Below are 24,156 nucleotides of genomic sequence, written 5' to 3'. Positions count from 1 at the left end.
CGGGAGGTTCCTTAAAAGTAAAAACCCTACACATTCACACTCATTAAACCAGAATAAATCAACGAATATGAAGACACCTTAGGACACAACAGCAAGCCTCTGACGTCATGTGTGGTCATCTCGTGGTGCGAAAAGGTGTTTTTTTTCTTGTTTCGTTATGTGATCGCGGTCCCCTGTTCTGAAGACGGGGGATTGATTTTATTGTGGAAGAAAGGTTTCCGGTCAGAGCCCCGCCTACCTATGTGACGTCGCCAAATATATGCCCGCCCCTCTGCCTCCTTCGCGCTGCTATTGGTTGTTGTCCAGCTCACCTCTGACCAAGACTCTCCAATTGGCTAACAGGCTGTCAATCATAGTCGAACTTTGAGCAAGGACGAGGCCAAAGTTGAACATTTTCAAGGAACTTGCTTCTCACGCAACTATTGTGTGTGTGTGTGTGTGTGTGTGTGTGTGTGTGTGTGTGTTATTAACAGCTTTAGTTTTAAAAGAGCAATTGCTAATTTTAATAATAATGATAATTATAATAATAACACTTCATTAATCAATCCAGCAGTACTACTGTTGCAATGAACAAGCTGTAATAGGCTAGTAAAAAATATATACAGTATAGGTATAAATTAGAATCATATATATAGGTATAAATTAGAATGTCATCCATATTGTCAATCCTAAACTATGGAGTAGTTCTTAGCAAGAGGCACTAAATTTGACTGCATGAGCTTAAATCTGAGGAATTTGGTGACACCCGGGAAGTTGGAGTCATCCAGCAGGACTAATCTAGGCAGCACTTTGCTGAAGGACCTGACTATATCTGGCATGTAGATTCTTATGATAAGTTAAAGCCATATGGCATCTGCAGCAGTGGTTTTGGGATGGTTTTGGAAGCTGCACACACTACAGCTACTTTCTACAGGCCTTGGAGACATGCAGGAACCCTCATTCATTCATCGGCTGTGTGGACATTTCTCTCACCATGGCAACAATAACAATACAACATCATGTTATAACCAGGCTACCTTTATTCATGAATTATGAACAGCATAACATTAAACCCAACCACTCCACAAAGACAACCAACACGCTGCCATTGGGTTTTAAACCCGAAGTCCCCAGAGGGGCTCCGTAGTCGCTGGAGATGTTGAAGTTAAAAAGTAAAAGTGAAATAATGTGTAAAACCTCCTCGGAGCTGGACAGAGTAGTTTGTTTTCTTGTACCAGCAGAAGTGCGCAGTATTCTAATTGTTGGTTCACCTTCTGAGAATAGCCGATATTCTAACTTAATTGGTCGTAGTTTTTACAAAATCTGTTCGTTTCCCAGCTGGTTTATTTACCGATTGGTTTTAGGGTAAGAAACAGTTGATTTAAGAACGATTCTAAGAAAAGTCTCGTTTCCGCGGTTAGCATTTAGCTCGTTTTAGCTAACGAAGCGCGCCTTTAAGGAAACAGGTGAGTCGACATTTTCATGTTTAAAACTATAGTTGTGCTACACATTTCACTGTGATTAATACCGGTCAGGATCGCTAAGGAGTAAACGTTTAAAATAAAACGGCACAACCACCAAAGATGCGTTCGCATTTTAATATTTAAGACCCATTTAATCTGGATGCTGGTCAACCGAGAAAACCCAGGTTTCCCGCAGGTGTGGACCCAATGGGCTCGGCTGTCCGGTCCTCCACGGTTCTTCTGGACCTTCCAGACTTCACTCATTTGTGCTGCGTCACTCTGACTCTACGGGAGGAGGAGAAGGAGCCGAGGAGCGAACAGATGAAGATCTGCAGGTGCCCGACATCATCTTAACTCGCTAGTTTTAATGTCCCGCTGCGTCTGAAACCCCCCTGCTGCCTTGATAGTGCACTAAAAAGGGAGGACGCCATTTTGTGGGTGTCTCAAAGTTAAAAGTAGACATTGATATTACTGAGTATGAAGCTCACAGGACATCATAAAGCATTTTGGGATGTCCAAGTGTCCCAACTCAAATGTGTTTGTACAGAGAGCTGGTGCTGCTCCACACTGATGTGCTGGCCTCAGCAGCTCCGGAGTCCTTCACCGAGATCACCGTGGTCATGGCTGTAGGACACACACGCACGCACACACACACACACACACGCTGGCCCTTCTCCGGTTCTCTGAGTTGGACTTTTCTTGCTTCAGCTCCAGCTTTTCCATACGGGTGTGATCCAGATGTTTGGAAAGAGACGTCGACTGATGGTCAGTGTCACAGCGTCATCATCCAGGAACATTTCTGCTTACCTTCACTTACTGGTGTGTGTGTGTGTGTGTGTGTGTGTGTGTGTGTGTGTGTGTGTGTGTGTGTGTGTGTGTGTGTGTGTGGGTAGCTGGGCCCCCCTCAGCGTGTCTCTCCAGCTGTTCTGCAGGCTTGTCTCTCGTTCTCTGTGACCACCAGACTCTCGCCCAGCTGGAACAAAGCTGGCCTCTTCCTCGTCAGCGGTAGTTAACTTTGTTTATGGTTGTAATATCTGTCTTACGGTTTGACCCTGAATGTTTGTGTCCATCACTGTTGCCTTCCACGGTTTGGTGCCGTGACAGACGTTCATTAACCTGATTATTAGGCTGCTGCTCACCTACCCAGAACGTGTGTCCAGACAGGACATTTGTGACTAACAGAGCTAGCGGTGCTAGCTGCAGTGCTAACAGTGCTAGCAACAGCGCCTGCGGTGATCCTGACATTTCTGCCGTGGACGATCGTTTGCGGAGCAGCAGCGAGTGATGCAACCGTCGGCTCCACCTTCACCTTAAGCCCAGTCTGATAAACCGGTCCTTACTGCTGCTCAGATTAGTCGTGCTGTGCAGACTCACCTGTGGTCAAAGGTCAAGTTTAATAATGGTTCAGAAGAGGGTAAAGGTTGTGTGTCCACATGTCAGGGCTGTTGCAACACTGCCGAGATAAAGACCTCAAACACCAACAAGCCCTGAAAATAGTTCTCCACAGTCGCCCCTGTCCGGGTCCAGACCAGCACATCCGGGTGACCCCCGTTCACCCGCTTCAGACGTGTGTCAACACGCCAGTGAAGCTTAAATCATCCTGATGTGATTCATGACCTGACTCCTTCTGAACTCGCTTTAGTTTGTGACCATGAAAATGGCGGCAAATAAATAACAGTGGACTCTCATAAATACTAAAGCAACTTAACCAACTCCAGCCAATAGCGCCGTTGCTATGGTGACGTAACTCCGTTTAAAAACAGGCGTTTTGGAGGTCACACTGAAAGGTCTTTCTCTGTTCTCAGGTAAAGACTTTGTGAGTGAGCGAGGGAAGATGGACGCCGTCCGTAAGTCTGCAGCACCGGATCAGAGACCTTAGAAGCTAGCTGCAGCTTAGCCACGGTCGTCACGGTGAAATCTGGCCCTGATTGCAGCGTGGCAACGTTAACGTCTGTCTCCCTCCAGGAGTGGAGTGGAACGCCTCTGAAGATCAGCTGTGCATCAGCGTGGAAGCAAACACCATCAGAGCTCCTCCACCAACCGTATGAGTAGAGAAAGGACTCAAAATGGTGCAAACACATCAACAGAGATATTATTGTGTTTGATGTCCAGCTGGAGGACTTGGACCTCGCTCCCTGCGTCCTCAGAAGGTTCTGGAGTCATCCTGACTCGTTTCTGGAGCTGCCCCCTGCTGGAAGAGTCTGGTGTCACGTGCTGCCCAGGTCAGACGTGGACACACCGAGGAACAGCAGTGATGGATAATCTGTGTTTGAACTTCCTGACTGTGTGTGTGTGTGTGTGTGTCCTGACTCTGTGTGTGTGTCTGTGTCCTGACTGTGTGTGTGTGTGTGTATGTCCTGACTCTGTGTGTGTGTGTTTCCTGACTCTGTGTGTGTGTGTGTGTATGTCCTGACTCTCTGAGTGTGTGTGTTCCTGACTCTGTGTGTGTGTATGTCCTGACTCTCTGAGTGTGTGTGTTTCCTGACTCTGTGTGTGTGTGTGTATGTCCTGACTCTCCGAGTGTGTGTGTGTGTCCTGACTCTGTGTGTGTGTGTGTCCTGACTCTGTGTGTGTGTGTGTGTGTGTGTGTGTCCTGACTCTGTGTGTGTGTGTATGTCCTGACTCTCCGAGTGTGTGTGTCCTGACTCTGTGTGTGTGTGTGTGTGTGTCCTGACTCTGTGTGTGTGTATGTCCTGACTCTGTGTGTGTGTGTGTGTGTCCTGACTCTGTGTGTGTGTGTCCTTACTCTCTGAGTGTGTGTGTGTGTGCAGTATGAAAAAAGGCCAAATCATCAGAATCAGCCATAAGCTTCCTCAAGATGGACCATTCAGGACTTATGGAGACCTGCAGAACCACTGGATGAGCTTGGTACACACACCAATGCATAAAATCACATAATTTATCATGCGACTCCTTGCAGTGAACTCAACTCAGTCAGACGTGTGTGTGTGTGTGTGTGTGTGTGTGTGTGTGTGTGTGTGTGCTCCAGTATGGTTACACCCTTCCTGAGCTGCCAGAGGAGGAGCTGGTGTACTGCAGCATTTACTTCAGACTGGTTGGAGAGCGCCTCTTCACGTATCCTGAATAATTTATCAGCAGATCTCAAAGTCCTGACAGGAAGGTAAACATGCAGAAGCTCAGGTAAACAACGGTACCAGCCAAACCAAAGCTTTGCACATCAGCACCCAACCTGCAAAACCTAAAACAAACAGGAGTCCAGCCGAGAGGCCTGAAGAGGATCAGCAGTGGGCAGGGTAGCAGCACATGTTGCAATGGTGACTGGTGCGGTCTGACAGTACCGGCGGTCCACCGGGACCTCAGGACGGGTTGCGTCACACGTTCTTTGACCATCATGATACCCGCAGATACCCGCTCAGCTGCATCCGCCTGCAGCAGGTACAGCGCTGTCCCCGGCGTGACCAGCAGGGGGCGCTCAGCGCCTTCCTGTCTGACGTCCGCACCAGTCTGCACAACGTGTGCGGGTTCCCTACTTGTTTGAGCAGAAAACGCAGTCGCTGCACGGACGCTGTCAGCACACCGGTGCAGGTACACACACACACACACACACACACAAAAACAAAGAAATCAACAATAAAAGGCCGTAAAAGTCCCAATAAAATGCAGCCTCATATGGGTTAAAACCAAAGACAAGAAGTGTGGGCGCCTCTCAGCTTCCTCCTGGGTCTGGGGAGAACCAGCAAAGATTGACCTGCCGTCCTTGGGGGGGGGCAAATATAAATATATATATAAATTAAAGCCATCAGGAAGCCGATGAAGTGACGCTGGCGCCAGAGAAAAGTGCTCTCATTTCCTGGTACCAGTTAAAAGATCAGCTGCAGCTTTCATATTGGTGGGTTTACTTTCTTATTTTTTTCAATTTAACCTTAATTTTAAATCCTCAAAATCCCCAAAGCAATCCTGAGGTCTCTTTTCTAACCACTAGGGGGCGCAGTAAACAGCAAATCGGTCTTTTTCTATCTACACGCATGAAAACATCAGAAACGCTTTTTCACTCCTCCTCAGGTGTTGGGTGATGACATCAACACAGCCGCCACCTCCTGCCGCAGCCCGCCGCTCCCCCAAGTCCCAAATGTTCCTCATCAATTACCCACAATGCCTCACTTCGCATCACAGCATTCAACTCAAGGTTCCTCTCAGCAGGAGAGAGCCCAGAGGCTTCAGGACTGTGGATTCAGGACCGGCCTGAGCCACGGATCTGCTTCTTCCTCCTCTTCCTCTGAGCAGTCCACCCCCCCCAAACTGGTTCCCATCTTTACGAAGAGGCGTCCCTCCCGCCAGGCCAGCCTGGCTCTGCTGCGCCTCAGGAGGCAGAAGGAGCGGCTGCCTGGGGCGAGTGGGGAGACCTCTCATTTGACCCCCATGACCTTCCCAGCCCACAACCTGGTCAGAGCACCACCTGGCCAGCCTCGTCTCTGGGCTCCTCCTGCAGCAAAGTTCAGATGCCCCCTGAAAACCACCACGGAACAAAGTTCTGAAGCAATCCCCAAACATCGGACCTCATCTGACAGCAGCTCACAGGTGAGTCTGTTACACCTGTTACATAGATGGATCCAAACAGAACCGCACTCACCCTTCCCTCATACACCAGCAGCACAGGCTGTCCCACACCCAGTTTCACGTCCTGACCTCCTCCTCTTGTGTTCCAGGTCACATCTGCAGGTCCAGATGTGGAGAGAAGAACCAGGTCAGGAGAACCTGCTCTTCCTCAGCTAGTCTCTTGAGTCAAGAGGAAGAGTGTTGAGAACAGGAAGGAGTTGATCCTGAAGGTTATGGCTCGTCTGACTGAGGCCAGAAACACACACACACACACACACACACACACACACACTCACAGTATCAGTTGTGGAATAGCTCTGTTTGGCTCCTTCATTGTGTTGAATCACAAACACAGGCATCAAAAACCTCATTTAAGATCTTTACATTTATTGTTTAACAGGAAAGTTCCATTTTTCCAGGGTTTATACAGTGTTGATACATTTTGTTCGTGTGTATTTCTACATCTGTTCTAAAGTGTACATTTGTGAAGTTCTGTCAAAAATAAACGTAACTGATTCCTTCAGTTGGCTCGGTGTGTGTGTGTGTGTGTGTGTGTGTGTGTGTGAGTGAGCTGGATTCTCTGCTAACAGTTATTCACAGCTACAAGAGCCGCCTCTGTCCAATGTTTCCCAGGAAGGAGCAGATGAGCCTGGACTGCTGATAAGATGTTTCAGCTCAACATTCAGGAACATTCCATGATGTTTCTCTCCAGCTGTCAACAGAGCCCGTTATCTTCCACCCAGCCTGACCCCCTCCTGTGGGCCCTGCAGAGTCCTCTTACAAGTTAAAAAGCATTTACTTTTCCAACTGTGATGAGTGACCAGAGGTCATTTAGGGACCCCCCCCCCCGAGAGAATCTGTCCCTCCTCTCTAATCACTGTGATGCACACTGTTGTCCGACAGATGGCGGTAATGTACCCGGAAGTTTGGTAGCAGCATGTTTGTACCCAGTAAAGCCTTTTCTTATCACCTAAAGCGTGTTGCTAACGTTGCTAACGACAGGCTGGTGCAGGATAGCCGGTAACAACCAGGTTTTACAACAAATATATGTGAATCTACGGCTGAAAAATGAACAAATGGTGTTAAAATGGACGAGGGGCTGGAAAAGGTGCAAGTTCTTCTATTACTGCTGGAAACAACTCAAAAGAAAAAAACAGCTTAAACTGAGAAGATAAAGATTGTACAAGGATTCATTGATTTGGGCCGTAGTGGCTCCGTCTGCTGGGAACTGGGTGGAGAAGAACCGTAGAAGGTGTTCTGGTGGCGCGAGACAGGGCGCAGACTCCGCCTACTTCCTGCTTTCTACGGGCGCCGAGCTGGGACAATTGTCGTTCCATTATAAGCTTCGACCGTCTTGTGGACACACCGTGGAATAATAACCTCATTTTAACCGTCGCAATGTAAACTATCAACTACAACCGGATTTTAATTCATCATCGGGGCTATTTCACAGATTAACACCTATTTAACAGAAACACCATACATTACATTTTACTGAAACGCTACTTTGCCGTAACAGTCACAATCAGCCCGTTATGAACCACAGAACCAGTCAAACGAACCCGGTAGAACCCGAGTGGTTGGCGCGCTTTTCAGAACCGCTACTGCGCAATCCCGGCCTCCCTGTGGCCACTGCGCATGCGCAGCAGCGGTTTTTATCGGATCAGGAAGTCCAGCTTTTTTGTGTGTGTTTGATGCGCCAACCAGCAGCTTTAATTGGAATAATTCAAAGCTCTGACTCCAACATGGACATCGAACCGTCCAGTTGGACCAAGATAATTAACGAAAGACAACAGGAAATATTACATCCACTGACTGCATGCTTGCGGCTAGCATGAGCGAGTGAAACACCGGAAGTGTAGAAGGAAAGCTATGACCAGGAGCTGGCAGGCAGCTAATAAGCCTCCTCTGTATTCCTTCTTTAAAAAAAGAAAGTCAAGTGAAGCTGAAGAGCCATAAAACACTGACATCTAATAAGAATAGTAGAGCACATGCCCCTGGAAATGGCAGCATACTGGATTAGGGGGTGCAGAGATTCACACCTAACATCTAAGCCCCTTGACCATGTGCAGGAGCTGGAAATGAGCCTTAACGAGGTCCGGGCGACTCCTCAGCAGCACATCAAAGCGGCTGAACAAAGACAGAAGCGGTTACATTAAGAGCTCAACAGCACAGCTACAATGTTGGGACCTGGTCTCTGTAAGGGCCGGCATGAAGGCTTCCAGCCCCACAGGCGGCCACAGCCAGTGACACCTTCTATGAGATTCTGTGTAAAGAAATAAATGAATCAGGCACCACAATCGGCGGAAGCTGCATATGAGTGATGTGATCCCTGATACCTGGATCAGGCCACACACAGGGATCCCTCAGGACCAGGACCTGGTCACATCCAGCGAGCAAAGGCCCGACTCACAACTGCTCAACCCAGTGAAACGGGGGCAAACCCAAACCCAAGAGGTCGTCGTTCCTCTCTAGAGTGGCGCCTCCTCCAGCACGTAGACACGGACCCTCCTGCCAGCCGTGGCTGCCAGTGGGGAACAGTCAGGACATGCTCAGTTTGATAGTTTTCTGTTTCTGTCATGAGTCTCCATCAGAACCCAACATCCCAGTGACGCCCATCCCAGCGTGTTTGGGACGGACGCCACAGTCGGTGCCGGACCACTTTGGGATATGAGTCAACAATGGCAGGTAAACACATTAATACGCAGGTTTATGATAAAACGCAGCGTCTTAGCCTAGCACTTTTCTGATAACAACAGTAGCATCTTCGTGTGGCAGTTTGAAAATAACTTTTCTGTTAAAAAGAATCTGAAATGAAGTCTGGCTTTGATGGGAAAACAACGTTTTTGGCTGCAACAAAAAAAGAAAAATAATCTTTTCTTATCGTTTAATTTTAGCTTTTACAAAATCTCACAATCACAAATGTAAATTTTAACAAAGCTTTTCAAACATCTGTGTTATATTTATTGTCATTATTCAAATACAATCTTACATTGTTTTTTTTTCTTGTACTAGTGGAAGCTCAGGAATCCTTGTACAGACGCAGGAGCTCTCATCCCTGGAGGAGAAGACGGCTCAGATGGATCCAGCTGTGGGCATCTGCTGGCGGTACCAGAACATCCTGAACCTGCAACAAAGCTCTGGTCGTCTCCTCTTGGCCACCAAATCAAGCCGCTCCTATCAAATATCACGGCTCGTGGAGAAAAAGCTCCATTGTCTTCATTGGTGAAGTAGGAGGACATCTGAACATCTGTACAATCAGGACTCATGTCTGTTCTTCATCGTCATCCGTGAGCTGCTACTTGGAGAAAGGGTCGTTTTCTTCTCCTTCCTCAGAAGTTCAGCGCCGTGTGGGCGTGGCCTCTCCCCTCCCTGCTCCCTCCCCCCTCCCCTGAAGCGCCTTCATCCTGGAGGAGGCGGGTGAGGATGCTGAGGAGTCGCTGATGGATCCCTCGGCTTTGTCCTCCCTCTGCTCCTCTGTCCTTCTGCATCTTCTCGTCCCCTTCTTCTGTTTCAGAACACTCCTGCACTGCTCGCTGCAGCTCCACCTGCAGACCAACAGGAGAATTTCAGTCCACAGGTGTAACCCTCCAAAAAAGAGGTGACAAAATTGTTCTTCTGTGAGGGGATAACCCCCCACACACACACACACCTGCAGAGGGAGCTTTGCTCTGGTGCCCAGGAGTGTGGGAGAAAACCATGGTCTGAAGATCTTCTCACAGATGACCTGAAGAAGAAAGAAAGGAGCCGATCAGAGGGAAGAACAAAGCAGCCTGGACGGATGAAGGTCAGGACAGACGAGACCATGATGGTGGCTGAATGTGCTGCTTCTCTGTTTCACTTCATGCTCTTCACGGTTCCTCTCAAATTAGCATCCACGATAGCAACGTTATTCCATTAAAGTTCGTTCCTGTCGTCTGATATCATCACAATTTCTAAAGATTTCACTGCTTTTGGGTTATCCAGCATCTCCGTGGACCAGCCATTCGTTAAAAGGTTTCATTAATTGTGTGCTTCTATTCGCACAGTTAGCACATTAGCATCATGCTAACTGGAGCTAACAGCGAGGGAGCTAACAGCCTCTGGCTCTGACGGTCAGAAACCTTCAGAAGTGTGTTTGGGTTATGAAAATGCTTCGCTGAAGTAGCGTCTCAATGCTAACGAGCTGCAGATGAAAGGTTGCTGAGATGCTTCCAGAACTGCCGGCGTCACCTGCAGGTTGCTGTTGTGGCGCCGAGGGTTGCACCGACGACTGGTCAGGTCACACCGGGACCAACAGTCGAAGAAGCTGCAGTCCTCATCACTGCTGCAGTTCTGGTCCAGGAGGTCCCTCATCTTCGGCTCAAAGAAGGCCATGTCCACGTCGATGGCGACCACCTGCAGGAAACCAGGATGGACCAGTGAGGATCATCTCTACCGGTTTGGGAGGATGGGTGAAGATGTGATCTAACATATTTGGGGGCTGGTTTCAGAGGATGCTTCAGGTTTCACGGACATGAATCCTCACCGTCAGGTCTTTCCTGATGGCGAAGTTCTCAGGTTTGATGTCACAGAGGTGGAGCTTGTGGGTGAAGTCATGGTCAAAGTGTGACACCATGTCCAGGAAGCTTAACGCGATGCGATGGACCATCTCTCTGGAGGTCCACCTGCCCAGAGGTTTGGGTTTGTCCTGTCCAGAGACACCCACCCCCTCCAGTGAGAAGATGTTCTGGTCCCAGGTGTGTCCAGCTGACAGGTACTCCACTGCATAGAAATGACCACAGGAACCCAAAACTTTGGCCACGTGGACACTGAGGTCCTGCAGAACCCTGGAGAACAACCAGAGGAGATGGAAAAGTGAGACTCACACGCACAACCAGAGAAAGACACGCACTCAGAAGACCCTCAGTAGGGGTCACATCTGTCCTCCAGATGTGTTCTCACCCTTTATGACCATCTGACCCTCACATGGATGCGAGCCACGCGTGTTTGTAGATATGACATCATCTTCTGCTGTTTCTCCCATGTGTTTCCAGATTACACTGGCCAGCAGGGCAGTGAACGCACCACGGGGTCTAAAGTATGGATGTGTGTGTGTGTGTGTGTGCGTGTGTGTGTGTGCGTGTGTGCGTGTGTGTGTGTGTGTGTGTGCGTACCGGAGGAAGGTGTACTCCTCCTGCTGCAGCAGAGCCCACAGTGAGTCCAGCTCTGCTCTGGAGTAGGTCCTCTCATGGAGCTTCAGCTTGTTCCCCCACAGTCTGGCCAGAGAGCCATTGACTCCGCCTCCTTCTTCATCATCGTCACCTTCAGTCAGGCCCAGGGCGCTCCTCACCTGGACCCACGAGCAGGAGACATGTTAGGACTGGTTCACCTCCGAGGCTCCAGATCATGTGACCTACTTCCATAGTGGCGTAGAAAACCATGTCTAGCGGGGAGAGCTGCTCTGCTGCATCCTGCTGGGAGAGAAGACCAGCAGAGAAGAAGAGTTACAGGAGTCTCACACACACACACACACACACACACACACACACACACACACAAACACACACACGCACACACACACACACGGGAAAACAGCAACACAGAAATAAATACCGGGTAGTCCACCAGTCCCAGAGGCTCGTAGGAGGAGAAGTTCTCCAGTTTGGACTTCAGGATGATGGGAGTTCCTCGCCAACGCGCTTCGATCACCTTCTTCCCATTTTCGTAGTAGAGGCAGCGTTTGTACTCGACCAGGCTGAGGACACACAGGTCCTCACACATGTCGCCGGTCACAGAGCCCTCGCCGAACTCCAGACACTGCACACACACACACACACACACACACACACACATTAAGCATGAGGGTTGAGGATCAGTGTCATCCTGATCAGCGCTCATCCAGCTAATCCTGGAGATGCTCACATTCCAGCAAAGGTCAGAGGCTGAGGAACATCTCAGCTCACCAGTTTCAGTTCTGTTCCCATTTAAAGACTCAGCTTCGTTTCACCTGTGGATCAGGACCACATCCCACTGGTGAGGCTGGGAACATCTTCCACGCTGAGTTTGGATCTTCACAGAAGAAGATGAGGTTTGGAGCGTCAAGTTTGGATCCCTTATGTTTTAGTTCCCTTTTGTAGTTTCAGGTGAGATGAATACATCTCAGCAGCTCCTGGTTCCACCTGATCCAGGTCCCCATTCACAGTGGTGCAGTCCTGGTTCTCCACCCACTCCTGGTTCTCCACCCAGTCCTGGTTCTCCACCCAGTCCTGGTTCTCCATGCGGTCCTGGAGGATTGTCAGTATTTCCTTGTTAGTCCAGAGGTTTTCTTGTTTTTAAAGGTTCCCTCAGACCTTTATTGAGCTCCACGTGTCCTTCTGGTGATGTTGAGAAGCAGGAACACGAGACCTCTTAAAAGCGTCTCTGGGGTTCTGCTGTCCCTGGTGCCCACCAGAGCTTCATCACAGGTGACAGGAGGTCAGAGGTCAAGTGCTTTAAAGTGCACGATGGCCACAATGTGGAGGAACTCAAGAATGTTCTGGGAGCTCTGGAACAATAACGTGTTGTGTAGGACTGGTGGGCTGAACGTGATGGCCTCGCGGTGACCTCTCCGCCTGCGAGTCCTGACTCAGAAGGTCTGTCCAAACCCTCTGCTCGGTCCTCTTGTGGACCACCGATTCTTCCTGTAATGATCCTGGGAACCAACTGGGACCAGGAACTCAGAGTTGTGGACGAACACACACGTCAGGTAAGTTGTTGGAAACAGGAAATGTTCTGTCACTTATTCCATTCATGGGAAGCAAACGAGTGTATTTGTTTTGTGTGTCGCAGTTTTGTGCGTAGTTGTGTGTGTATTTTGCTACACTTTATATTTTGGACATTATGAGTCTCCGGCTTCTGTTTCTGACTCTACCAAAGAATCCGCTGAGTCATGATTTCTTTGGAGGCTTGGATCGCCTCATTATGAAGACCTGTCCCCCGTTGAGGAGGGATCCTGGTCCAATGGAACACCAACACAATCAGGTAGCAGCTCTTCTGAGCTCCAGATCATCATGAGTGATTTGAGCCCTCCAGGGTCAGTTCTCTGAAAACTGAGCCTGAAAGTGGCGTGGCTGTTAGCCGCAGGCGGCTGTTAGCCGCAGACAGCTGTTAGCCACAGGCGGCTGTTAGCCACAGTCTAACCAGCTTCTTCATGATTGAGTTGTTGATCCAACTGGCTGATTTTTTTTCCATAAATAGGAAACATCTGATTCATAAGATTACTGATGAAAACAAGGCTGTCGTTTAGATCAATTTAGATCTTAAACGTTTATCAATCTTCTGGGGGAGGAAGAGAATCCAGCTGAGCTTCACTCAGAACCTTGAACTTTGGTCTCTGCGGTCAGAACTTCTGCAGACCTCAGACACATCGAGGCTTCTTCTCGCCGTTTTCAGGTAAAGAAATAAACGTTTCATCGGCAGCTCTATTGAAACCTTCTCCTCTTTTTCACGACGAGGAACGCGAGAGGAACTCGGCTTGTGCCGCCTTCCACAAACATACGTGTCCTGTGTCAACACGGGGACGTCATGTGAAAGTGTCACGCGAGGCCCTCGAAGGTTCCCAGATGTTTATTTTTATCGCAGTCACTGTTGTCCAAAGATGGACGTCCTCCACGACCCCGAGACTCTGAAAACAACCGATTGTGAAGGACGTCTGGTGTTTGTTGTCCTGCTGCTGAGCTCATGGACGCCAGCGCAGCTTCCTGTCCGCGTCCTGTTCCTTCCTACGGTCCGTTTGTGAGTGTTCAGGTGTTTGCAGAGGATCTCACTAATGCTGGAACATCAGTGGACTCCAGGCCCAGAGATGATTGGTTCCTTCTGTGCTGTCACAGTCAGGAAAGAACTCAGATATTTGAGCTGCATTCCCTCCTTTTCTGTTGGACAGAGGACAATAATCTCCAGTGGACCGAGAGTAACAACTGGCGCAGGAACAGATGGAAAACATCTGCATCTGTTTTCCTTTAGCGGCTCCTTCTCCTCGCACTCTCTTTCCTGCTGGATCCACATGTGAGAAGCTGTCAGGACGTGTCTGATTAATCACTTTTACGGCGCGAAGCCGAACATCTCGCTGGAGTTTTGGCTGCTGACTGACGAGCCCGAAGGAGCGAAGCTTCAAAGCAAGAGGAGGAAGAGACAGATGGGCTCAGGTAACAGCAGCACCTGGAGCGCTGAAGACAAGCCTGGACCAGACCTGCTCCCAGTGAGCGCAGCATTAGTGGCGGAGCAGCATTAGTGGCGGAGCAGCATTAGTGGCGGAGCAGCATTAGTGGCGGAGCAGCATTAGTTCCTGCATCTGTCCTGCATTAGCGCGCAGCTTCTGGAAACATTAGCCAGCGTGTTACTGGAGACCTTCTCCAAACATTCAGACGACCAGAGGAAGTTCACTCAGATGTTTACTTAGAACTCATCTTCAGGCCTCAGAAGCTTCACGCCGCTCCGCCGTTTGATTCACCAGTTTGACCACACGTTCAGCCCTCATCATGCTAATGCTGGTCACCAGTGTAATGTGGCCCCGACGGGAGCCGGAGGCCTCAGGTGGACCTTCTACGGATGGACGAGCTACAAACTGCTTAAAAGCATCAACAGGCAGAACATGACTCAGTGAGGTGCTGAGTGATCGTGGATCTCCGGACTCACCAGCCGCTGCAGGATCCTTCTGGTCTTGTCGTCGCTGCAGTAGTCTGACAGGACTCTTCTTTGGACCAGGACCAGGCCGTTTAGGAACACCCAGGAGCTAAACCAGAGCAGAGCAAAGACCAGGGTCCCCTGGCGGGACCACATCCGGAGGCCCAGCCAGCGGAGCAGAGACGGTCCACCAGCACCTCGACCTCCATCTCCTCCACCCGGCAGTGGACCAGTGGAGAACATGGTCCCGGCAGCAGCTGCTTTCAAGCCCTCAGAGAAAACACTCCCCCCCAAAAAATTCTAAATAACCCCATAAATATTAGAAGGAACATTCCAAGAACGTTTATTCAGGAGCACCTTCAAATCTCCCATGATGCTCTGCAAAATTATGGAATCCAGGGTCCAATGTCCTCACTATGGAGACAGGTGTTGCTCTTCTTCTGGAGCCTCAGGTAAAAGTCCAAGTAATTGTGGTTCCTTAATCCTGGATCGACTGGATCAGCCTCTCGTTGACCTCACACTGGAATCCAGAGGTTCCACTGGAATCCAGTGCTCCTTAACCCAGAGCAGCAGGAAGTTCACGCGCACGCACGTGTCGGTGTCAGAAGTGAAGTGACATCACGGCAACAGATCGAAGCTGTTGTCCTGGATCATCAACCAACGTCTTGAAGGACCTGAGGTTGTGTGAAGATGAAGAGTTTGGAGAGCAGCTTCAAGGTTCTCATGGAACAAACGTAGCTCCTCCATCAGAGCTTCAGGTTTAGAGGCTCGAACATCTCCCGGCTGCTTTGGCCGGTTCGAACATTTTTAGTTGTGAATGGAGGAATTTCAAGGATCTTGTCGTCCGTCTGGTTGTGTAATGGATGGAAGCAGCTTCTGCCTGGAGCATCTGCAGCTGCTCCACCTTCTTCCAGGAAACATGAGCCGACGCATGACGAACAGATTTGATCCATGCGGAGCCGCAGACGTTGCAGCGACTCGGGAGCGACCGAGCGGTCACGTAACGGTTACAATCGGGAGGGTTGGGATCATCCTGATGTTCAAACGTTATGGACCACGTAATCCACTGGGCTCTTCTGGATTCAGCTCTTCAGTTGAGGAGGCCTCATCATGTCCCTCAACAGGTCCAAACATCCACCTGATGCTGAGTTATTCATGAAGTTCCTCCAGAGGTCCAACAAAACCAGACCGTTGGTGCTCCACTCATCTAAAAGGGAAACATTAAGGATCAACTCTGGCAAAATCCAGGTTTCTAAATCTGTTTTAATCCTTTAAGATCAGGATTCAGTGATCAACGTTCTCGTCCTGTTGGTCCTTTCAGGGAATCGGAGAAAAACCCAGAGGAGTGGTGAGGAGGTGAGGACGAAGAATGTGGAGTCCAGACAACAGAAGAACGCTGAAGCCACTGCTGGTCCAACTCGCTGATCCAAACATCTGAAATGTGGCAGCTGGAGAAGTTTCCTTCAGCTGGAAACACAGAATTTGGACGGAGAGGCAGCTGCTACAGACCAGCTTCCTGCTCCAACTGCTGCTGCCTCACTCCTGGAGAGGGAGAGAGAGAGAGAGTGTGTGTGTGTGTGTGTGTGTGTGTGTGTGTGTGTGTGTGTGTGTGTGTGTGTGTGTGTGTGTGTGTGTGTGTCACGCTCAGGCTTGTTAGTTCGGCCCCACTCCTTTTCCTGGCTCGCAGCTTCAGTCATCTGCCAGTTTTACTCTACCTCTCCCTCCTGCTCATTAGTCCTTCAGGTTCAGTCCGCACATGAAAAACAAGAACGTCCCTTCTGCCCCCCTCTGCCCCCCTCCGCCCCCCTCCGCCCCCCCTCCACCCCCCCTTCCACCACCCCCACCCGGTCTGAGGCAGCTCCAGTGGAAACAGCTTGTGTCCTGGGGCTTGTGGGTAATTGCTGCGTTTCTGAAAGATGAAGCTCTTCAGAGTCCCGCTGAGGTCATGAGGGTTCGGGAATGAGACCTGTCTGAGGAAGACTGCAGCCAAACAGCCACTGTGACCACTAGAGGGCAGAACTCCTCCGCAGGAGGTCCACGCTGAAGCTCCCACACGTCCAAGCACCTGATCTGACCTGATGTCATCGTTAATGACATCACCAAATGTCCGAGAGCCTTGAATTCACCCAAGAAAACGCGAGTAGACAGGTAAGGAGAGTTGTGAGTGTGGTTCCTGGACCAGGGGTGACAGAGAGCTCTGCACCAATCCTGGGAACTTCACAGCTTCTGTGTGGAAGAGCAGGAACGGTTCAACCTGTGAGCTGGAGACAGCAGGTTCCCAGACATGAGGGCACCCAAGAATCCAAAGGTGGCGTCTCATGAGGGTGAGGAAGCCAGAAGATCAAGGGTCGTGAAGGACTGCCCACAGGTTCTGACCGTTTCACGGTGACCTTCTCGTGTGTTCCTGCATGTGTTCTTCATCTGTCTGTGCTTGTTTGGAACGTGAGAGGTCAGAGGTCAAAGAGACTCTAAAAAAGTTCCATTGGGCCATCAGGTGGAACTCAGGTGCCAGAGGTGGAGCAGGTTCTTCAGGTTGGGAACCAGTTATGCTGATGCTGATGCTGATGGACATTTGAGAAATGGCAGCTAAACCCCTGACCCCCCTCACACACACACACACACACACGTGCACACACCCACGCACGCGTGCACACACCCACGCACGCGTGCACTCATGTGGGTTTATCTGGATTTGTTCGCCCCTGGACCCCCGAGGTGACCCCGGTGCGCAGACCTGAGCTCAGCGTTTGTCTGCTGCTGCTGATCTTCTAATCCTGGACACAATCAGAACTGCTGGGACATCAGAAGTCAGAGCAGCTGGAGGATCATCTGCTTGAGCTCCTGCAGCTAAATGCTAGTTAGCATCAACCCCACCAGCCCGTTCAGAACCGTCACCAAACTCAGAGGATCTTAAGGAACAACAACCAGAAGAAGGAAACCTTGTTTTTATTATTATCAGCTGAGGACGAAGGACATCTGATCACTCGTTTATTGATGAATGACGTTTTGGGATCGATGTTGTCAGACTGCAGCTTGTGGAGAAACAAATTCAAACGTAGTTGGCGTTGGCACGTTTTTGCACATCTGCCCTGATGTGTTGGCGCTCCCATCAGTGGCGTCTTTACTCGGGGATCTCATCCTCCTCGTCCTCGAAGTTCTCCTCCCCGTCATTGGCCGTGGCGTCCTGGTACTGCTGGTACTCGGACACCAGGTCGTTCATGTTGCTCTCCGCCTCCGTGAACTCCATCTCGTCCATGCCCTCTCCGGTGAACCAGTGCAGGAACGCCTTCCTGCGGAACATGGCCGAGAACTGCTCCGAGATCCTCTTGAACAGCTCCTGGATGGCGGTGCTGTTGCCGATGAAGGTGGCGGCCATCTTGAGCCCGCGTGGAGCAATGTCGCAGACGGCTACCTTCACGTTGTTGGGGATCCACTCCACAAAGTAGCTGCTGTTCTTGTTCTGAATGTTCAGCATCTGCTCGTCCACCTCCTTCATGGACATGGGACCGCGGAAGACGGTGGCGACGGTCAGGTAGCGGCCGTGGCGAGGGTCGCAGGCCGCCATCATGTTCCTGGCATCAAACATCTGCTGGGTGAGCTCGGGGACGCTCAGAGCTCGGTACTGCTGACTCCCCCTCGCCGTCAGGGGAGCAAATCCCGGCATGAAGAAGTGGAGTCTTGGGAAAGGCACCATGTTGACCGCTAGCTTACGCAGGTCGGCGTTCAGCTGCCCGGGGAAGCGGAGGGAAGTCGTGACTCCGCTCATCGTGGCCGACACCAGGTGGTTCAGGTCGCCGTAGGTGGGCGTGGTCAGCTTCAGGGTGCGAAAGCAGATGTCGTAGAGAGCCTCGTTGTCGATGCAGTAGGTCTCATCGGTGTTTTCCACCAGCTGGTGCACCGACAGCGTGGCGTTGTAGGGCTCCACCACCGTGTCCGACACCTGAGGGACGGCCCAAGGTCAGAAAACAACCAGCAAGGTTCTCGGAACGCGTGGATAAATGCTGACGTGGATCCACGTCATGTGACTCCCGAGCTGCAGGAACGTGACGGTTGTAGTCAGCACAGACCTTTGGCGACGGCATGACGCTGAAGGTGTTCATGATGCGATCGGGGTACTCCTCCCGGATCTTGCTGATCAGCAGGGTGCCCATGCCTGAGCCGGTGCCCCCACCCAGGGAGTGAGTGAGCTGGAAGCCCTGGGGGGTTTCAGACATCATGAAGGTGCTGCACAGATGTTCTAGAGAGCTACGCGTTCTTCAGATATAAGAAAAGACGGCTCATAGGTCTTCTGCATCACAAACAAGACCATGTGACTGGAAACCCCGCCCCTGCTCATCACCCTGTCTTTAGCACAATGCTAACATTAGCGTTATTAGATACGCTTCTGTGGCTCCGCCCACTGGGTTTGAATCGACCAACTCACTTGGAGACAGTCGCAGTGCTCACACTCTTTCCTCACGATGTCCAGGACCGAGTCCACAAGCTCCGCCCCCTCCGTGTAATGACCTTTGGCCCAGTTGTTCCCAGCGCCTGTCTGACCTGCAGACAACCAACCAGGAGAGCTTTGATGTTAGATCAAAGCAAAGGCAGCGAGTTGGTGTCACTTCAGAACAAATGAATGATGTTGCCGGGGGTTACCAAAGATGAAGTTGTCGGGTCTGAACAGTTGTCCGAAGGCTCCCGAGCGCACGCTGTCCATGGTTCCTGGTTCCAGGTCCACCAGCACAGCCCGGGGGACGTATTTATGTGCTGCACAAACACAACACACTCAACGCGCTGGTCGATTCGGTTGGACGATTGTGTTGGTGTGGATCACGTGCTGGTCGGCGCCACCGTCGGACCTACAGGACGCCTGGTTGTAGTAAACGTTGATTCTGTCCAGCTGCAGCGAGGAGTCGCCCACGTACGTCCCCGCAGAGTCGATGCCGTGCTCATCGCTGATCACTTCCCAGAACTGGGCCCAAACAGGAAAACCCACTCATCATTTCAACCACCTCATCACTGGAATCTGCTGGGATCCACTCAACTGTGGATCTAACAGATCAACTGCTTGGGTTTGTTCTGGAAAAATCTTTATTCATTCAGACAGAAAAAAACGGCTCTGTGGGCTAAAACAATGGCCGTGTGTGTGTGTGTGTGTGTGTGTGTGTGTGTTCTCACATTCCTTTAATGTGCTGATAGCGACTCTGAAGCTCCGCCCCCTCACGGCTGCTGTCTGATCCAGTTGACGGATTAAGTTATTTTATTTGTTTAATAATTTAATAATATTTGGATTATTAATTAAATGAGTTTTGCTGTGCACAAACACACATGCTCAGATACATTTTTAAATTTGCTTTATTTTGTCTCCTAACAGGGACGGGGGGGGACGGGGTCACCCTGGTACCTGCACGCTTTACACCTGAGGTCCACACACACTCCCCACAGGGACGGGATCTGAACCCACAGCTTAAATAAAACAATATTTTAGACCTCTTCTCCTTGAAAATGTATTAGATGAATGTTTAAAGAGTTTAGGAGTTGTTGTTTTAAAATAAAAACTACTAAAAACTAGAGGTGCAGGTAGTCGTACACCTGTGTTGGTCCCGCTGCCTGCAGGTGAGTTCCTAAGTGTTCTACTGACGGACGCTGGGGGCTGCTGGCCTGTCGGCACCTCTGTAAACAGAACAACAACATCTCGTCGTTTCTGACCTTGGTTCCGATCTGGTTCCCGCACTGGCCCGCCTGGATGTGGACGATCTCCCGCATCTTCCTTCTCGTGTCAATGTTCTGCTCCTCGTCTGGGTGGCGGGAGCGCGCCGCCACCTTCATCCCCTGTCAAGCGCGCTCCCGTCACCACGCCCCGAGGGGGCGATATCTGTCCAATCAGAAAGTGATGAATGATCCGTGCACGTGCGACCCTCTAAATGATCAGCTGATCATCAGACTGACGTAATCAGTGATCGGTCACAGGTTTATCACTGCATCGATTTATTGGATCGATCTAATGTGAATAATATAATATTTAGTCAATGACTGACAAAAACGTTACTGTTATTAATACACTATTTTAACGTACGTATTACAGTGACCACGGAGGAAGTCAAAGGACAGAAAAGTCGGGAGTAACTCGGACATTTGGGGGCCAATAAACTACAGAACGAAGTTTAGAGGTGGGGAACCGGTTTCAGACGCCAGAACCCAAACGCACGACCGCGTGCTGCCATCTGCTGGGGCACCGGGAGATGGGTTCAAGCCCGGAACCATCTCTTCATTAAGTACGCAAACACTACTTTAACTCCACTACGTTTCTTTAATATCCGTAGTTGGTTTCTCACCCGTGTTTTGGGGATAATAAATCCGATTGATGCTAAATTCCATTCAATGTCTGATGGCACAAAACAACACACGGACTTTTCTCCCGTTAGTTTACCCCCGGAACGATCGACGCTCTGGTCTGTTTCTGACGGACCCTAAAAAGCGTCGGACTGACTTCAAACGTTCCTTCACAAGTTTGACGTAGTAAACTTCCAAAATGAAATTTCGAGGCAAAATCGTGGATGTAGCGTGTCTGAATCACTTTACAAGTGAGTATTGTTCTTTCTTTGGTTAACGAGTCGGTTTAGCGCCTGGTTAATTAACCCGGTTTGGTTAGTTTGTTGTGTTTGAGCGGGTTCGCTTTGCGTCGTTAGGAGTCATCAGCACCATCTCAAAACTGACCAAGAGCTGCATCCTGCGACTGACTCCGCAACATTTGTTCTTCGTTCTGTCGGGGAAAGTGACCAACGGAGGAGTCAGCATGTGGTGCGAGCTGTCGCAGGTGGGAGTCCTTGATCGATCGATCGATCGATCGATCATCTGATGGCAGCAGCCATAAAGAATCCTGGAGATGCTCCTCATGATGGGGTCTCTTCCAGCTCACCTTCTCTTTGTTTCCCACCAGGCCAACTTCTTTGATGAGTACCAAATGGAAGGTTTCTCTCCCGAGGACAATGAGATCTGCCTGGAGGTCACTCCTGAGAACTTGTCCAGAGCTCTGAAGACCACCCAGAATGCCAAAGCCGTCAAGGTCAAACTGACTAAGAAACACTGTCCCTGTCTGACCATCACTGCTGAGTTGGTGAGTGGAAACATCTAAGAGACACAGAAGCGTCATAACTGTGTGATAATGTGTCTGTAGAGTTGATGCTGAAGAGAAATCATGGTTCTGGAGGAAGTGAACAGTTTTAACCATCAAAAACAGACGGAATGAAAACACAGACTAGGTCCTTCAGCAGCTTCGGCTCACTAAGTTATCGGGTCACATGGCTCCTCTGATCAGACGCTGCAGCCAATTATTGATTAAGGCTCCTCCCGATTCTCCGTACGATTGAGGCGACGAGTCCCTCGGCCTGGAGATGAAGCCCAGAGAAATCTCTCAGTGACGTCTCTCATATTTTATTATTACATTTTGAGCTACTACACAACTAATTAGTCCTGTTTGGAATTGTTAGTTCTATTTTAAAGCTGTTCGTTATAACAAGCTAATGGATCTGTAGCTAATAATACTCGTGGCAAATGTCGCTACTGGCGACGGAACCCGATCCGGTCTTGGTCCCTGACGGTCTCCTCCTCCCTGTTCTGTCCAGCCGACCCTGTCCAGCATCAGTCGGGTCGTCACCCACGACATTCCCGTTGAAGTCATCCCTCGCAGGCTGTGGCACGAGTTCAAAGAGCCCAGCGTTCCAGACTTCCACGTAGGTGACGATCGCCCCGTTTCTGCCGCCTCCCGCCGTGACTCACACGCTTTCTGCAGGTGAGCATCTACCTGCCGCCTCTGAAGACCATGAAGAACGTGGTGGACAAGATGAAGAACCTGTCCAACTTCCTGGTAGGATCCAAGTCCTCCGAACATCTTAAACCTGAAATCTGACCACTGCTCATCTGACTCTGTGTGTGTGTGTGTGTGTGTGTGTGTGTGTGTGTGTGTGTGTGTGTGTGTGTGTGTGTGTGTGTGAGATCATGGAGGCCAACCTGCGTGGAGAGATGAACCTGAAGATCGAGACGGACCTGGTTTCCGTCACCACTCACTTCAAGGACCTGGGGAACCCTCCGTGGGGTAAAACTCCGCCTCTAAAGAAATCGCCACGTCAGTTTGGACCGATGCAGAACCTCCGTGTTCTTCCAGGAGACGACGCGTCCCAGGATGGAGGCGCCGCCCGGCGCTGGGACCCAGAAGCCATGACGCAGGCCCGGGTGGACATCAGGAAGCTGCAGCAGTTCCTGATGGGCCAGCAGGTCAACCCCAGCAAGGCCATGTGCAGTAAGAGCCGATCAATACTCATGAGGTCACGTGAACGCAGCACGTTGGGTTTTGATTATTCTGGGATGTTTCCTCAGATAAAGACCCGATGTTCCTCTGTCCGCAGATATCGTCCACGACACGGTCGTCCATCTGATCCTGCTGCACGAAGACGTGTCGCTGCAGTATTTCATCCCCGCCGTGGCTTAAACTCTCCACGCGGTTGAACTTTGACCTCTGAGGCTGGATGATGTGAGAACGGACCAGGAACCTGTTGGTTCTCCCACACTAAGGACTCAGTGAGGTCCAGTCATCAGTGTGGACACGTACAGGAACTCTCTGGCCAAGACGTCTTCAGCCAGGAACTCGAACACGGTTTGTTTACTGGACGGTTCACTGGGTTAAAATGCTGTTTAGTTTGAGGTTGGTGGTTTATATTCACACATGACGGAGGAAACGAGCTTTATTTCACTCATAATTCAGCGTTTTATAGATCAGGAGGATCTATGTCGCCGACGAATTTGCTAATTTTCTCCTTGTCAAGTTGGATTCAGCCAAGTTTGAGTGAGTTATTTCTAGTTATAGTAGGCGCGGCCTCGCCAAGTGTTTCTACAGCCCAGTATTATTGTGCACGTTCGCTCATCGTGCACGGATGCAGGTGGGTCATGGAGTCGACGTGGGTAATAAATTGTGAAATAAAAACGGCGACTCATCATTGCTGCCAGTAGCAACACGTTAGCGCTGCTTTTATAATGATATGACTGAGACGGTAAATGGTCAAATATAGGTGTGCAGGATCTGGCAACCTGACTGGCAACCTGACTGGCAACCTGACTGGCAACCTGACTGGCAACCTATCTGGCAACCTGACTGGGGGGTACCACAGTATTGTAAATGTGATAGAGGTTATTGTTCCTTTAAGGGATCATTTTTAGAAATAAAGGTCAAAATATAAAGTCTCGTCAATTGTTTCTTTTTAAATTAAATTTTTTTTTTAAACACGATCGTCCGAATGAACTGTGAATTTTACTTTTTAAATGCCAATAAAACCGATGCTTTGATTGCGCGGAGGTGTAATTTTCATTGTGGGCTAAGATGATTAACATAAATGATATTTATACTTTTATCAGTTTTCTTAATTAAAGTGACTCGTTAACGTGATTTATTTTCAATGGAAAATCGAGGGCGTGGCCTAATATGCTGATAAACGACAGTGAAGGGTGATTTGTAGGATCAGATCAATAAAGACTAACAGAAGCTGTTGGAGCCCCGAGG

At 50.0% G+C, this 24,156-nt stretch overlaps 4 protein-coding genes across 8 annotated transcripts; 2 read left to right on the top strand and 2 right to left on the bottom strand.

Moving 5' to 3' along the window:
• The first annotated feature begins 152 nt into the window (after positions 1-152).
• LOC130513707 (uncharacterized protein C18orf63) lies at positions 153-6,522 on the top strand. Of its 3 annotated transcripts, none has more exons than XM_057012653.1 (13): positions 153-1,445; positions 1,639-1,777; positions 1,990-2,068; positions 2,151-2,207; positions 2,336-2,447; positions 3,248-3,289; positions 3,408-3,484; positions 3,555-3,664; positions 4,214-4,310; positions 4,432-4,517; positions 4,808-4,988; positions 5,466-5,981; positions 6,110-6,522. In XM_057012653.1, the coding sequence occupies exons 2-13, from the start codon at positions 1,650-1,652 to the stop codon at positions 6,182-6,184; spliced, it is 1,560 nt and encodes a 519-aa protein (XP_056868633.1). In that variant the 5' UTR covers positions 153-1,445; positions 1,639-1,649; the 3' UTR covers positions 6,185-6,522. The 3 variants fall into 3 exon arrangements, with proteins under 3 accessions (XP_056868633.1, XP_056868634.1, XP_056868632.1); XM_057012654.1 differs by having other exon boundaries at positions 1,628-1,777; XM_057012652.1 differs by having other exon boundaries at positions 153-1,777.
• Positions 6,523-8,872: 2,350 nt separating this feature from the next.
• Positions 8,873-16,375, bottom strand: dipk1c (divergent protein kinase domain 1C). 3 transcript variants are annotated; one of them, XM_057012656.1, is made up of 8 exons: positions 14,634-16,375; positions 11,574-11,777; positions 11,378-11,431; positions 11,135-11,310; positions 10,507-10,807; positions 10,212-10,376; positions 9,652-9,726; positions 8,873-9,547 (listed from the first exon to the last, which is right to left on the bottom strand). In XM_057012656.1, the coding sequence occupies exons 1-8, from the start codon at positions 14,862-14,864 to the stop codon at positions 9,332-9,334; spliced, it is 1,422 nt and encodes a 473-aa protein (XP_056868636.1). In that variant the 5' UTR covers positions 14,865-16,375; the 3' UTR covers positions 8,873-9,331. The 3 variants fall into 3 exon arrangements, with proteins under 3 accessions (XP_056868636.1, XP_056868635.1, XP_056868637.1); XM_057012655.1 differs by having other exon boundaries at positions 11,378-11,434; positions 14,634-16,373; XM_057012657.1 differs by lacking the exon at positions 14,634-16,375 and adding an exon at positions 11,924-12,886 and having other exon boundaries at positions 11,378-11,434.
• Positions 16,376-17,550: 1,175 nt separating this feature from the next.
• On the bottom strand, positions 17,551-20,467 carry tubb6 (tubulin, beta 6 class V). The gene is made up of 6 exons (XM_057013546.1): positions 20,313-20,467; positions 19,467-19,575; positions 19,260-19,370; positions 19,045-19,160; positions 18,689-18,817; positions 17,551-18,561 (listed from the first exon to the last, which is right to left on the bottom strand). Exons 1-6 carry the CDS (start codon positions 20,430-20,432, stop codon positions 17,743-17,745), a joined length of 1,404 nt encoding a protein of 467 aa, XP_056869526.1. The 5' UTR covers positions 20,433-20,467; the 3' UTR covers positions 17,551-17,742.
• A 566-nt stretch (positions 20,468-21,033) lies between these two features.
• On the top strand, positions 21,034-23,583 carry hus1 (HUS1 checkpoint clamp component). Its single transcript, XM_057013549.1, has 8 exons — positions 21,034-21,187; positions 21,293-21,420; positions 21,544-21,720; positions 22,229-22,336; positions 22,396-22,470; positions 22,599-22,698; positions 22,768-22,902; positions 23,009-23,583. Exons 1-8 carry the CDS (start codon positions 21,136-21,138, stop codon positions 23,089-23,091), a joined length of 858 nt encoding a protein of 285 aa, XP_056869529.1. The 5' UTR covers positions 21,034-21,135; the 3' UTR covers positions 23,092-23,583.
• Positions 23,584-24,156: the final 573 nt, after the last annotated feature.

This window comes from Takifugu flavidus, chromosome 17, assembly GCF_003711565.1.
Source record: "Takifugu flavidus isolate HTHZ2018 chromosome 17, ASM371156v2, whole genome shotgun sequence".
In the NCBI taxonomy this organism is placed as follows: Eukaryota; Metazoa; Chordata; class Actinopteri; order Tetraodontiformes; family Tetraodontidae; genus Takifugu; species Takifugu flavidus.
The sequence above is the reverse complement of the archived record's forward strand: the minus strand, read 5'-3'. Positions and strand labels throughout refer to the sequence as shown.

Excerpts from the sequence above, each read along its gene's own strand:
- dipk1c (XM_057012655.1), bottom strand. The coding sequence starts at position 14,864 with ATGTTCTCCACTGGTCCACTGCCGGGTGGAGGAGATGGAGGTCGAGGT. Across the intron at positions 11,435-11,573 it reads TGGGACTGGTGGACTACCCG|CAGGATGCAGCAGAGCAGCT; the intron begins GTATTTATTTCT and ends CTTCTCTCCCAG. Across the intron at positions 10,808-11,134 it reads GAGGAGTACACCTTCCTCCG|GGTTCTGCAGGACCTCAGTG; the intron begins GTACGCACACAC and ends GTTGTTCTCCAG.
- tubb6 (XM_057013546.1), bottom strand. The coding sequence starts at position 20,432 with ATGAAGGTGGCGGCGCGCTCCCGCCACCCAGACGAGGAGCAGAACATT. Across the intron at positions 19,576-20,312 it reads GGAACCAGATCGGAACCAAG|TTCTGGGAAGTGATCAGCGA; the intron begins GTCAGAAACGAC and ends GTTTGGGCCCAG. Across the intron at positions 18,818-19,044 it reads AGCACTGCGACTGTCTCCAA|GGCTTCCAGCTCACTCACTC; the intron begins GTGAGTTGGTCG and ends GAAACCCCCCAG.
- hus1 (XM_057013549.1), top strand. The coding sequence starts at position 21,136 with ATGAAATTTCGAGGCAAAATCGTGGATGTAGCGTGTCTGAATCACTTT. Across the intron at positions 22,337-22,395 it reads CCAGCGTTCCAGACTTCCAC|GTGAGCATCTACCTGCCGCC; the intron begins GTAGGTGACGAT and ends CGCTTTCTGCAG. Across the intron at positions 22,471-22,598 it reads AGAACCTGTCCAACTTCCTG|ATCATGGAGGCCAACCTGCG; the intron begins GTAGGATCCAAG and ends TGTGTGTGTGAG.
- LOC130513707 (XM_057012653.1), top strand. The coding sequence starts at position 1,650 with ATGGGCTCGGCTGTCCGGTCCTCCACGGTTCTTCTGGACCTTCCAGAC. Across the intron at positions 3,290-3,407 it reads AGGGAAGATGGACGCCGTCC|GAGTGGAGTGGAACGCCTCT; the intron begins GTAAGTCTGCAG and ends GTCTCCCTCCAG. Across the intron at positions 4,311-4,431 it reads AGAACCACTGGATGAGCTTG|TATGGTTACACCCTTCCTGA; the intron begins GTACACACACCA and ends TGTGTGCTCCAG.